Genomic DNA, 14772 nt, shown 5'->3' on the forward strand with positions numbered 1-14772 from the left:
ACCCTACAGCCAAGGTCATTTCTGATGCAAATGAACACCAGATTCACAGAATTTAGCCTAAATTATTCCACAAGAGAGAAAAAAAAAAAAGGTTTGTGACCATCAAAACCTAACCCTGCTGCCCCATGAGACATCTGACCCCTAATTAGAATATATCATTTTCAGCAATAGATACCCTGGTGACCAGTAATAGGAAGTACAAATTTAGCTTCTCCGTTTTTAAAGATGGACTTCAAACACCATGACAATATATATAAACTCAGTTCTCTTAAGAAAGATGTTGACCTTGGATATCATGTCTCTTAAGAGGATGCAATGTGACATTTCTGGAAAACACATACAATGATATTATTACTGTCTTGTAAAATGTCCTGTAAGTGTTCTAGAGAGCATTAGCTGCTCATTCTCTAAGTGCTCAAAAATGACTACCAACACCTAGATACTGAGGATTGAGCAGGTGGAAGGACTGAGGTCTCGCCCTCAAAGGGCATAGAGCCTAATTAGGCTCTGAGTCATATATGAACAATTCACACAGATGTACCATATATTATAATGACTACTTAAAGAACATGTGCTGGAATTAGGGTGAAGAAATTACCTCCTCAAATCTTCCAAATGCCCATACCAAAAGCTGGACACACTACTCCATCCAAAGTTCAGGTTTTCCTATGTTGTTGTTGGATGAATTAAGATACGTGATATTTCCAACACAGATTAAAAATCCATACATGTGTCACATGCAAAAAATTATTAGACCAGGGAGATTATATGAAAAAATTAAGCTCTTTGGCAAGGGACCCACTAAGGTGACATCTCCAATATTAATTTACTAGATTCTACTGTATTGGTCACTGGCCTTCCCTCTCTTACCCCCCATATCATGCCCTTCTTGGGGAGTCTGGTAACAAGAAAGTGACCAAGGGCACTAGTTCTTAAATGAGAAACTTTTTAAAATTGAACAAGCCAACAGCAATTTAGATCAGCAGTAAACCTGCCACATTATTAGGAAGTATCCAAGCAGCAGGCTATGTGCAGAGCCAAAAAAACAACACAGCCAGGAGAGGTGAACTTCAGACCCAGAGGAAGGGCGCCACTTCATCAGCCAATGATGCACGTGGTTGCGCTAGCGCATGCGCACACATACACATACACACACACAAGCAATCCAGGCAATCAAAACCCCAAACAAACAACAGCAAAAAAAGAAAAAGAGAAAAAAAAAGTGTCCCTCGGGTAGAAATCTAGAAATCACCTATGCAGGTGGCAAACACCTCCAGAGATCAGCTGAGAATTCTAAATAACCACTGCGGGCCAGGTGAGGGCCCCAGCTCAAGGGGCAGCCACTATTTAATTCCAGCTTACTGCTGTCACCCAGCAAGACACATGCCCTACGTTGCTATACCTTCCAATTTTCCAGGAGTTGCGCAGACGTTTATGAGAAGCCCCCATGAGGGCAGGAGTCTCCATCCATTTTGGTCACCACTGTCTCCCCAGTGCCTGGCATGCTGCAGGCATTCAGGATACACTTGATGACATGAATGAGAAATGCCCCGTTTTTTAATTCAACTTTTTTTCAACACAATATGGCCAAACAGAGCACCTGCTGGCCAGAGGTCCCCTGCAGAGCTCCAAATAACCCGAATGACTGTCCTTTCTCCATTCCTCTTTTCCAGAGTAAGCTCAGGAACTACCTTGGGCATTTCTTTTTAGATAAAGAATCCTGCCACCACCATCCCAATCCTAAATCACATTCAATAGTTTTAAAATCCAGGCATAACTTCATTGGCATGAGCAAACTACCTTTTTTCCTTTTTTTTTAACCTGGACTCCAGGAGAAATCAGGTTTCCTGTTTAAAAAAAAAAAATAACTTACAGGCATTTCATTAACCAAGATCCACTCACTACCTTGTTTGTTAACTCGCCCGGGATATTGTGCAGCAGGGTTTGCGAAATAATCAAAGGGTTCTTAACGCCTTAAAAAGCAAACTCTCAGAGTAAAGCTAACCGGAAGGACCCCTCACAAATCACATTGCAATATGGGCTGGGAATCTGAGTTGTGTATTGCAGAAAGGCCACAACCTCCCAAACCACCCAGTGTGTAATCAACAATCCCTAAAAATTCCGGAAGAATTTTAGAAGCCATTTAGTTAAGGGTGAGGAAAACAACCCCAAAGAAACTGAGGGTCTTGCCCAGATCCCACAGCTGGCTTGGTGGGCTTCCATGGCTACTTCTAAACTCCCAGAGAAAAAATCCAGAACCCAAACCATCTCGTGCCAAGCACAACTCCCTTAGACATTTTCCTGAAGTCATAATTCAGAGCCTGCAGGCCACACTCAAATGATACATGGGATGACAATCATAACCCATTATTATAACATAACCATATTCAACGCCCCAGACGAAAGTTCTCAAATTATAAACTAAATGAATTTAGATCTTTTTGAAGAGGATTCAGAAAAACTCACCAACAGCAAACTCACTCTATTCACAGTTATTATCAGCTTATTCAGAAGCTAAAGTAATTTGCAGAAAGGTCATCTCTTCAATGTAACCAAATAAAATGCTATAGTAATTGCCTTACTTCCTTATTTAATTGTAGCAAATACAGGAAAACACCTTTATTTCACCCAGTGTTTATGGTACTTGCTTATATGTGAATAGTAGTGTCAAATACAAACGGCTGGGTCTGTCTTTTAACCAGCCTTCCTGTGCAATTAGGAAAAACATCTTCCAAATGAACAGCAACCATTCTGGCTCGAAATAATTCTTTTTTTTTTTTTCCCCATTTATTTATTTATTTATCTTTGTCTGCTTTGGGTCTTCCTTGCTTCGCGCGGGCTTTCCCGGCGAGCGGGGACTACTCTTTGTTGCGGTGCGCGGGCTTCTCATTGCGGTGGCTTCCCTTGTTGCAGAACACGGGCTCTAGGCACCCGGGCTCAGTAGTTGTGGCTCGCGGGCTCTAGAGCACAGGCTAAGTAGCTGTGGCGCACGGGTTTAGTTGCTCCTCGGAATGTGGGATCTTCCCAGACCGGGGATCGAACCTGTGTCCCCTGCACTGGCAGGCAGATTCTTAACCACTGCACCACCAGGGAAGTCCCTGACTCAAAATAATTCTGAGAGACAACTAGAGAGACATATTTTACCTACCCCCCCAACAAAGGTGACCTTGAACAAGTGACAACCTCCTTTTGGGTTTAGTTTCCTCATCCTAAAGTAAGGATACTCACGGTTTCTTCCAGAGAGGATTAAAGGCATATAAGAAGCTCAGACACAGCGGCTAGATCATGGCAAGTGCTTGGTGAGTATGGGCTCTTATAACCATTGTTCCCATTTTAGAGATTCAAAAAATGAGGCCCATTTGCTCAACATAACACTGCTACAACAGATCAAGAATTTCAACCTGGACCTCTGAGGTCTCCCAGACCCCCACTACCACCCAACCCCACTTTCACAGGATGTTGAGGAATTTGCCCAGTGACATAGTGAAATGCCAGCTACCCAGTGACATAGCCAAGGCCAAGACTATGGCTCTTAACCGCCACACTCACTGAATTGAAACACTTCAGGAAAAATGATATATTTTAAAAAACGAACAGAACTCATTTTTTATAAATAACCATCGCTTTGTAAATGAATCCTACTGATGATTCGTGACTAACTTGACTCTTGAAAAGTCGGTGACATTTCCTCACTAATCTGGACTATGCTTTTATGTTTGGTAAATGGCTAATGGCTGTGTCTCCTACCCAAATTATTCCAAATTGATGAGTTTATCTGATTTAAGTGCACTGTGGAATTCATGTGGCTGCAATGGTGTCAGAATTCAAACACCTCTTGGATTCATCTAATAACTCGTATGAATTCCTCAAAAGTATACCCACTGCAGTATCAATTGACAACCTGCTTCCCTCTCCTTGTTAAGAAAATAGTATCACAGACCCAAAAATAAGAGCAGTTGTCCTATTTTCTTACATGGAAGTGTTACATATTCCATGAACTATGCTTTCATTGCTTCTTTTTTAGTTGCTAGATTTCGGCAGCCAACTGTGTCACTTTGCTACAGCCCCAAAATAGCTAAGTCGAGTAGTTTAAAATCATTTTGTTGTTTGGTCAGAAAACCATCATGCTGATTTCTGTTTGCAAAAAAACTGATTAGAGGGCAGGAGCTTTGCACGCACAGTGTGTGGTTCTCTCTTGTATACTCTGCAGGTCTGAATCCATGAAGATATGGAGACAAGGGCATACGTGTGTTCAAGTGTCACACAAGTACAAAATAAAAGCAACACCCAAAGACTACTGTTTGTTTCCCATTAGTGGCACACAATTAAAACCCAGAAATGACAGTCAAAGGTAGACCCATTCCTCCTTGGTTACCACACAGCACAGCAGGCCTTACAAGGGGGATGGGCATTCCAGGGTGCAGGACCAAGCAACTCTTTCTACAGAGGATAACACCACACAGGGATCTTGCATGGTACATTTTAAGCCTGCAGAAAACATTTTTCACCTTTTAAGCAGGGAAAGAGGAGACCTCCTTTGCGATGTGAGCAAGGAGGTTATCTCAGACTTCACGGAGGCTTTCTCATTTCTTCAAACCTCAAAATGTAACCATTTTACTAATTATACATGGGATGCTCTCATGCCAGCCTCCCTCGCCCTCAAGAACAAATCCAGGCACAAAAATCATCATGCACGTTTATATAAATTTTTTGAAAATGTTTTTGTTTTTACATATAATTGTCTTTTTCAGTTCAATTTTCTTCTTTCTCTATATTCCTACCCAAATCTAACACACACACACACAAAATGGTTAATTTATTGAGCACTTACTATTTACCATGCACTGTGCTAAGTCCTTTAGCATGCATTCTCATTCAAGCCTCACGAAGACCTTAGGAGTCAGGGTCCTATCACTATGCCAATTTGCAGAGAAAGAGAGGGCAAAAAAGTGAGGCACAGAGAAGTTAAGTAACTTGTCTAAAGCAGCACAGCTAGTAATGGCAGAGGCCGATTGGCTCGAGATGATATTCTGATATATTTTAAACAACTTTCCATAGCTACCTGGTTCAGAAAGGAAATAAAAAGTATTAACAAGTTCTAGGCTCCTAAAAGATTTCTCCTTTTCATATGCAGATAAAACAGTACAGTGATCCTCCTTCAGTGTGGAAGTTGCCTCCCACCCTCCACCCCAAGAGCAGCAGGAACACCACCCAATTCAGTTAAGGGGGCTCCGAAAAGAGAAACCGGGCACATCTGGAACCTGGTTAGCTGACTGGCATTCCCCCACCCAGCCCTAAGAGCACTTTTTACAATGGTTTTTTTAAAAAATAATCATATCAAGTGCTGTAGTCATAAAAATTTTGAGACTGCAGAGGCCTGGCAAACCAACTCACAAAGATCATATATTTTTTCTGTCAAAACACCAAACATTTTGCTACGAGTCATACCAGATGAAATGGCCCCTCCAATTATAGGTGTCCCTATAGCAGACAACTGCTCATGAAGCCCTCTAGCTACCTCAAGCGATCTTGCACAGCCATCACTGATAAACCTCACAGTGCTTCTCATAATAGGAAAAAAACCACAAACTTATCAGTTACATATTTCAATCATCACAGGCTTTTCTGAAAATGAAATTCACCTACATTACTTCCAAACTTTTTTTTTTAAGAGACATTAACAATTCCTTTGTCTTGAAAATTTGAGACAAAAAGGAATTGTACGAAAAAAGCAAGGAGAGGTAAACGGTATTTAAAAACATGCATCATTTTTGGAGTGATTTTTTTGGTTAGAACTCCATGTAAACAAATAAAAAATAAAAAGTCAAAGCAGTCAGTAACAGAGAACTTTTTTTACAGATGTGCATTTGCTCTTCTGAGTGCACAGAACACTGCCACAGTTCTGGAATTGGGTCTTTTACAAGCAAGATGGTCACTTCCATTTCTCAGACAGGCAAACAAAGGTATGGGATCGTTTAATCATTTGGGAATACTTACTGAGGGCCTAATGTGTACCAAGACAACCTCATTCTGGTTCAAATTCAGCAACAGCCCATGGAATTCCACAAGCAGCTCTCACCGCCTGTTGGAGGCAGGCTATTCTCAGAAGAACATTCTCACTTTCCTGAGCCCCTCCCTCAGTAGCTACCAGCTTTGCCCAGATCAAGCTCAGACGGAGAACTAAAAGTGGAGGCAGGGCACATCTCCTTGGCTTCCTTTATATTGTTAGATACACAGACCTTTTATTCTTTACACAGCCAGCCAAAAACGCAGCTTCGCTCATTACCACCCCTCACCTGATAATGGTCAACCTATAACCAAAGCCCACCAAGAGCTTACTGGGGGGGGGGGGGGTCAAGCACTTTTGAGATAACTTCAGATGCTTTGAATTTCTCCCATAAAGTCTGATTTATTAAATGTGACTACATGAAAGATATGCCCTAGAATTAAAGCGTTAATCACAACTTTTTTCATTCTTGAAACTCAGAATGCACACCCATATTACAACTTTATCCTGCTTAGGAATGACATTGCATTGTCCTGCATGCTTTGAGTAGAATGCTGAAGGTATATTCAGATTTAAAAGAAAAAAAAAAAAAAAAAAACACCTTTCACCATAAAAGGAAAGAGGTAAAGCAACAAAGCACTAGCAACACTTAATTGCTTTCCTCACCTAGGTATGGCTAATGTGTCCAGACTGTCCTTTTGGTCAAGAAGTTTCCAGGAAAATGAGGGAGGGGTAAGGAAGTAGGAGGGGATCCCTAATAATAATTGTTCTGGGGCATTTTAAATGCTCTTTCATAAAAGGCAAGAAAGTTCATTTCAATTAGTGCAGTGATATGTAACTGATTATACTACATTAACTTGGGAGTTTTTCAGAATAGAAAGATGAATCAGAAAGGGTTTTTGTTTTATTTTGCTATGTTAAATCATCAGCATTCCCCATACTGCCTCATTTAAACAATGTTATCTTTTATTCTGTGAAAACGGGTCCATAATTAAGGGGAGATGCCCAGAGCTTCACAACTGGTTAGTTCTTTTTCTCATTTCAGCCAACCTTTCCAATAACCATTCTGCCTGTGGCAACAGGAACTTCCCTACTTCCAAAAGGTCCTGTCATGCCTATTTGTACTAATATTCTTCATCAACTCTGTAATATGAACACTGTTTAGAAGGAAACATCGAAAATTTTATTCCATGACTGCATTAGAGGGACCAAGTTTCAAGACTGGACAAAGATCCTCCATTTTCAAATAAGACACTTTGGGGAAGGGGCTGGGGGGGCATGGTTTCTCACCCCATCCCTGAAGAGCAAGATTGCTGACTTTCAAATATGTTACTTCTGCGTTTTTCTAATAAGGCCATAAAGGATGTCCATCAGGACTAAAGCATGTACATGCAAATACACCAAGAGACAGCTCAGAGGGAGATTCGCAGGACATCAATCATAGATCCTCTGATTCTGACACATCCAAGGTACACAGCAGAGCTTACCCATCTGAAATGTTTCCAACATCAGCCTCCTAGATGTAATGTCATTACTGTACAAAACATATCAGAATCAAAGAGAAGGGTTTCAGCTCTGAGGGCAGAAAGAGAAGTCAATTAAAAAAAAAAATTAAGTTTCTGCTGAATAGCTTAAGAATGTAAAATGCACAAAATGTTAACCCTTCCAAATAACATAATTTATTTGCTGTTGGAGGCACTTAAATTCTCAATGATTAGAAATGTATACACACCCAATGCTTAAATGAACTGTGTGTAAGATTTGCTTTAAAATAATGAGGTGTTGGGGAGGATGGGGTGGGCAATGGAAGAGGGAAAATTGAGTTGTAACTGTTACAGCTGAGTAGGGGGTTCACAGGGGCCCATTATATTTTTCCATTTTCATAAATTTTTCCATAATATTTTTTTTAGATGTCAGAAAACAACGTCCTATGCACTACATCATGTTGATAACACTTGTGCTCTGGAAATGGAAATATCCGTTGAAACATTAATGGCGACACGGGTCCCACACCTGCCATACTGTTGTTGAGAGACTAAAAGCCACTGTTTCCCATCCTCTGGGGAAAGACTCAGGCCAGGGCAATGTTTGCAAAACCCTTCCAAATTAAAGTTACCCTGTATCTTTCACAGGAGCTGAGAACAAATGTATCAGAAAAGTTAGCACGATTCTGAGAGGAAACAAACAAAATAACCAACAAGGGATTTTGGTGAAGATGTCACAAGGAGGACCCTAATCCAACACCAGAAGCATCTTTGTCCCTCGTGTCAACCAGATAAAGCCTTCCCAGGTCAGGGCTGCCAAGAAGGGGCGTCCCAAAGCGAACTCGGGTCCCCAGCGGTTGAGAGCCGCCCAGGAGCACCAGGGCGGAGCTGAGGCCGCCTCTCCGCTCCCAGGAGCATCTGCAGCGGCCCAGCCTCCAGCCCCAGCCTCATCCCACCGCGGCCCCACGGCACCTAGGCGGGTGGAGGTGGCGGGAGCCTGACGAGTGGCTCGGGGGCGCCCCCTGAGGTCCAGCAGTGTCGCGGCAGTTTCGGAAAATGGAAAGCAGGCGTCTCCGGCTCTTGACATTTTAACTTTGGTTGCAAAGGCTGCTGCTGCACCCTCTCCGGGCGCACTTTCCCAAACCACAACCCTCCTTACCCGCGCCTCGCACTACTGCCCCTTCCCTTTCCGACACCCTTCGGCTCCCGAACCACGGAATGGGCTATTTACCTCGTAGCGTGAGCACGCATAGAAAATGTGGAAGACGAAAACTGTCCCAGCCCGACGCAGGCGGCATCACTGGTGGTCCCATTTTGGATTTCAAGGCTTCCTCAGACATCAGGAAAAAGAAATCGCGGCTTGGCCCACTGACTGCACACCCGAGTATAAGGAGAAGGCCAGAAGTGGAATTAGAAATTCCTCGTATTTCGCAAGGCTGCTCCCCTGCTGCCTCCCACTCACCCCAGTAAAACGTGACCCTTACGAAGCTCAACCCCAGTGTGCACCTGAGCCCACTCAGCCGGCAAGTCCACGACAAAGAAAAAAGTCTAGGAGGAGCAATGATTAACACAAATACTGAGCACTGGGGAAGCAAGGGAGATGTTTAAGGGTAAATGTCCACACCGCCCCCAGGTCCCAGTGGAGGCAGGACCCTGGTGAGCAAACCCCAGGCCTCGGGTGAGTGTGAACGCACGTCCTCGCTCGGCATCCGAGCTGGGGTTCTGGGCTGTGGCCGGAGTTCCGTGCGGTTCCAGGGACAGGAGAATGCGCAGAGGGAAATGCGAGGTGCCCGAAGAAAAGACAGTGCTTTGCCTCTCTGCCCCTCGAGGCCACCCCCGTGCCTGCAAAGGGGAAACTCGCTGCCAGTCCCCGAGGGCAGCAAGAGCGCCCGCGACCTCCTCCAGGGCGCACGACGGAGCTGGGGGACCCGGTGCACCAAAACCGTGCGCTCGGGCCACCCGGGGACAGGCGGCTACGACAAGGGGGAGCAGAAACATCGGGGGGCAGGTTCCTTTTTTTCTGGATCGCACCCTCCTCCGAATATCCAGGAGCTGGTGGATGAGAAGGCAGAAAAACGGAGGGGGGGGGGTTCCCTGTCCTTAGGAGAGCAAAGGATGAAAAACGAATCGCTCCCTTCTTCCCACCCCCTTCCCCGACTAGGGCACAGGACGAGGCCTCCACCTGGGGGAGGGGGCCGGACAGACCGAAGGGAGCTCGGGGCTGCAGCCTGGGGGGAAAGGGGAGGCTACAAGAAGAAAGAGGGAGACAGCTGGCTGGCTTCTGCCCTTCCCTAGTGGAAAGAGGAAGGGGGGGTCGACTGGTGGAAGGCTGGAAGTGGAGGGTCGCCGAGCCGCACACCGCTACGTGCGATGATTTATTATCTTCATCAATGGCCAATACTGTTCCTGTCTTAACCCGACCAGAAAAGAGCGGGTCTGGGTCTGCCAGCCGCGAACAGCCTGCAAAAGGGTAAAGATGAAGGTAGGCAGGGCGCGAGACAGAAAAAAATCTGCCCCGGCACGAACAGCAACCCGGCCGCCGACCCGCCCCCCCCCCCCGCGCCCCAATCCGAGCAGCCCAGCCAAGCAGAGTTGGGGGATAAAGGGGCCACGGGCCCGGGCTGGGGGAGCCACGAATTTCCCTAAACCGCCTGCTCCCTGCCCTCCCACCGCGCCCAGGCCCCCGCGCCCAGGAAGGCTCCATCGCGCCGGCACCGAAGCTCAGCCCGTGCCCCAGCTTCGAGCCAGAGTCGTCCCTGACCCCCGAGACCAGAATGCACCCTGCTCCCAACATCCCCAGTCCGCCACGGCCAGCCTCCAGCTTCCAGTCCCCGAACACTAGCCTCTCCAAAGAGTCGGGGAGCAGCAAATCAAGCCCCCCCCTTCTGAACCCCTTCAATCCTCGCCTGAGCGACGGACGCACCCTGGGCCCCCCAAACCCACAGAGACATACTCCCCACGGCCCCAATCTCCCCAACAGCCCCAGAGCGCTAGCTCTCCCGAACAGCGGCGGGTCAACAGAACGAGTCTTCTTTTCTCCTGACTCCGACTCCCCCAGGCCCCCTAAACCCGAGCGAGAGACAAGACTCCTGCGGCCCCTGTCCCGCTCCCCGGCCAGCCCCTGCTTCCACCCTGCCCAACCACCAGCCTGCCTAATTACGCCGCCAGACCCAGCGGAGCGGCTCCCTCTCTCCTCCGCGGGCGTCGACCCCCCTCCACCCTCTCCGGGGTCCCCGGGACGGGCACCCGAGCTCCATGCCCCGGCGGCAACTCCGCATCCCCCGCGCGCGCTGGCCAGGGCCGCGTCCCCTCGGCGGCCGGCACTCACCGGGGAAGCACACGACATAATGGAGCACGGAACTGGTGATTTTCAGGAACAAAATCCACCAACACGGTTCCAGTAACCTCCGCATGTCCGAAAACGCACATCGAAAAGAAAAAAGCAGGGGGGGTAAACTTGTTGAATAAGTTCTTGCCTCGGTGTAAGCCTCCGCTAAGCCCGGGCTCTTCCCCTGCTAGTCCGCTCTACTGGGCCCCCGCGCTCGGCGGACCGAGTCCCCCTGGAATCCGGGAAGCCGCCGAGCGCCCCCCGGAAAATCTCAAAAAGTGACCGAGAACGCGGAGCCACGCTGGGGACGATCCTCGGCGGAGAAGGGCTGCTTTCCGTTCAAAAAGGAGCGAGCCGAGCGGGCAGGGCGAGGAGTCGGCGGGCGGCGGTGATGCCTGGGGCCCGGGGTAGGCAAGGACCGCAGGCGGCGGCGGCGGCGGCGGCGAGCAGCCGAGGATCCGCAACTTGAGTCGGCAGAGCAGCCCGAGAGCCGGCGGGCGGTGGCGGGGCTGAGCGCGGCGCTGCGTCTCCGGGCTTCAGGCAGGCAGCTCCTTCCAGGGCCCGGGGAAGGAAGAAGGCATGTTTGCGAGCGGAGAAGGGGAGGGTAAAGGCGGGGGGAGCGAAGAGCCCCCCAAAATAGAAACAGCCAGAGGAAACCGAGGGAAACACAAAGGATCTCAGAGGGGCGCTGGGGCGAGGGCGCCTTCAGTCCATGCTCCTGAAAGTTGTGGCTCTGGCGCGAGCAGGGGAGGATCGGGGAGCGCGGGGCTGGAAACTAGCCATGCCTCCATACAGGAAGTAACATGTGAGCATGGATCCTGGCAGAGACTTTAAAGCCGGCGAGCGAGCGAGCAAGGGGCGCGCGGCGGCGGTGGCGGCGGCGCGCGACCCAGGGCGCGCAGCCGGGCTGCCGGCGGCGGGCGGGCGCGCGCGCCCCGCGCTCTTAAAGCAGCCGCACTCGGCTCCCGCCTCGCAGGCGTCCCACAACCCGGTTCTCCCCGCCCGCAGCCCCGGGTGCTGCAGAGTCGTCTGGGGCAGTTTCGGGGCTGGGGGCCGCTCCGGACGGGTCTCGGAGAGAGGGAGGAGAGCAACTGCCTTCGGGACCGGCGAGTCTCTGCCAGATTCCAGTCCTGCGAGTTCTTAAAGACGCCGCGCTGCGAGCGGGCTTGGCGAGGTTTCCCCCGCTCCCGTCTGCGTTGCTCGCGTATCCGAGACTTGGGGGGCCCTGGCTCCGGTTTGAGGAGAGGAGGGGGCGGCCTGCTGCCTTTACAGGGCGAGGAGGTTTCATGTTGGGTTTCTTCGCCCTGGCAGCACCGCGGTGGGGCGCGCCCTGCCCGCCCCCTGCTCACTCCCTGCTCGCGCCCCCATCCCGGCGAGTGCCCCTGCCTGGAAACAAAGCCAAGCGGCCTTCGCATTCGGGCTCCGCGTTGGGGTTTAATTTCTTTCTTTCTTTTTTTTTTTTCTTTTTGGGCTTTCTTTGGTCTTGTTCCCGGCCAGGGAGAGGTGGGGGAGGGGAGAAATATCGATCCTAGGCTTGCAAAAACCAGCCCTTTCGAGTCCCACACACCCTTTACCCGCGCCACGGTGGATCAGTGGCGGAGTTTTCCCAACTCGCCGCTCCACGGGAGGAGGGAAGGTTCCCGCACCACAGCCTGCTGGTGGGGAGGGTGCAGGAAGTGCGCCTCTAACCCCTGGCTGGGTGAAAGCTGCGCCGCGGGGCAGGACCGATTTCCTGGCAGCTACCCCGGGGAGCGGCAACCACTTTAGCAATCGTGGAGAGGCGTCCGGGGGAAATGGAAGACTGGGCTTATCTGTAATGAGTTTTGTCCCTTGGCTCTTGGTGAGAAAGATCTTTATCGCTTAGACTTCTAAGCGCCCTATTTTTCCCCCTTACGCCGGTGCTAAAAGTGGGGGATGAAGGCTATTGATTAAACGTGTAATTGAGCCAAGGTGATTAGCCATTTGTAATTTTTGCCTAATTTTTCTGCCTCTGTTTAAAAGCCATCTTGACTTGTTTTTAACGTGCCCCTTGCTGTTTCATCCCACCACGCAGGGTCTCCCACCCACCCAAACATCCGAACCGGATGCTAGGTTTTCAAATAATGTACAGATGTTCCAGATCCTCCCGCAAGATGTGATTAGGGAAACACTTTCACACCCACACTTAAAAAAGAAAAATCTTTGAAAAGTTAACATTTGGGATTACGAACTAATAAAAGCCAGGAAGTTCCCCGGGAGGACCGGCGCTCTATCTTTAGCAAAACGGGGGTGAACACCCTCCCCCAGGGTGGGGAATGAGTCGAGTTTATTTGCTTTGGAATTTGGTCCTTCCTGGTTTTGTTGGAATCCTGACTCCCCCATAAATGCTGGGAGAGGGTCAGTTTTCTTGGGAGTGTTGTATTTAAGGGCTGTCCATTGGTCAGTGGGAGCTTTGAGAGAGGTTCTTATGACCCCTGCGTGTATGATTACCTCATTAAAAATTGCGTGATAAAATGGGGAAATCTGTGGAATTTGAGTCAGGACAGAACACCTGGATAGACATCCCCAGGTGAGTTTCCTCCTTTGCAAAATAACGTAATAAAAACTGCCATTTGTGGGATGCTTACTACCTACCAATTGTGCTAAATTCTTTATCTAAGCTGTTCATTCCATAAATTTATTGAGCACTTATTGAGGGAGGGAGGGAGGGAGGGGGCAACTGGGAACACAGCCATGAACAAAAAGGGCAGGCCTGTGACCTGTATGGAGCTTACCTTCCAAAGTACAGGATACACTCTCAGAATCCTTACAACAGTTCTGCCAGCAGTAAGAATTATTTTGCCCATTTATAGACAAGGAAACATACTCAGAGGAGTGAAATAATGGATCCCTAGCTAGTGAGTAGCAGAGCTGAGATTCTCAGGTCTGTCTCCCTCCACAGATGTGAAAAGGCAAAGAAATGATGGTTTGAGAAGACACTAAAATGTGGGATGGAGAGACCTCAAATGGGTTTGGAGAGGGAATTATCACTACCCTCATAATATAGGAGGCCCCACATTAAAAATTAACATTAAATTAGGTCTGGGCTGGTGACTATCCTGGGGCCCTAGGCTGAAGTATACCAGGAACTGCTCTTGAAAGCACCCTCCGACAACCCAGGCCCCATCAGTTCCCATAATAAAGTAGAATGTTATAGGCATGCCACACGGGATGGCTTTTCATTCATTCTACAACCAATTACAGAATAGCTCATACACACCAGACACTCTATCAAGTGTCAGTGGCACAAAATGACAGGGAGTGGACCTGACAATGCTCTCACCTGCTGATTACAACTCCCCAGGTGATGTGGGAGCTGCACGATACAGTGACCACTCCAGGACAGTTGGTGTGAAGGGTCGTATGAGTGCCACAAAAGGTGTGGAGAACCCCATGGGAAAATAAGAAGGCCACAAAGAGAAGGTGCTGGTTTGGGTAATAAATTATCCCCAAACTTAGGGTCTTAAAACAATACATGTTTATTATCTCACTGCTCCGTAGGTCAGAAGTTGGGGCATAGCATAACTGGGTCCTCTGCTCCAGGTCTCCCTAGGCTGAAACCAAGATGTTGGCCAGGGGTTCTCATCTGGAGCTCAGGGTCCTCTTCAAAACTCATTCAGATTGTTGACAGAATTCAGTTTTTTTGTTTTGTTTTGTTTTTTAAGAATTTAGTTCTTTGTAGTTGTAGGCTGGAGGTCCCTATTTTCTTGCTGGCTGTTGGCTAGAAGTAAGTCTCAGCTAGAGGCCACCTTCAGGTCCCAGCCACGTGGGACCTGAAGCCCCTCACAAAATAACAGCTTACCTCTTTAAAACCAACAGGAGAATCTCCCTCCAGTTGGCTATGAAGGAGTCTTGGGAATGACAGTACCATCACTTTTGCCATATGATGTAACCTAATTAAGGAGTGACTATCCTATTACATTCACAGGTCTCAC

At 48.4% G+C, this 14772-nt stretch overlaps 1 protein-coding gene across 6 annotated transcripts in view; it reads right to left on the reverse strand.

Annotated features, from left to right (window-relative positions):
* PTPRG (protein tyrosine phosphatase receptor type G) overlaps window positions 1-11661 on the reverse strand; it is a 718755-nt gene extending 707094 nt beyond the window's left edge. For 3 of the 6 annotated variants that reach the window (XM_082344647.1, XM_082344649.1, XM_082344646.1), the window contains exon 1: window positions 10820-11661. In XM_082344647.1, the coding sequence (XP_082200773.1) occupies window positions 10820-10904 (85 nt within the window). In that variant the 5' untranslated portion in view covers window positions 10905-11661. Of the gene's footprint in view, window positions 1-8722; window positions 8943-10819 lie in introns of those variants that run through there. The other 3 variants (XM_082344645.1, XM_082344648.1, XM_082344644.1) reach the window with 1 other exon arrangement.
* Window positions 11662-14772: the final 3111 nt, after the last annotated feature.

This window comes from Balaenoptera borealis, assembly GCF_965194805.1.
Source record: "Balaenoptera borealis genome assembly, chromosome: 12".
Taxonomy (NCBI): domain Eukaryota; kingdom Metazoa; phylum Chordata; class Mammalia; order Artiodactyla; family Balaenopteridae; genus Balaenoptera; species Balaenoptera borealis.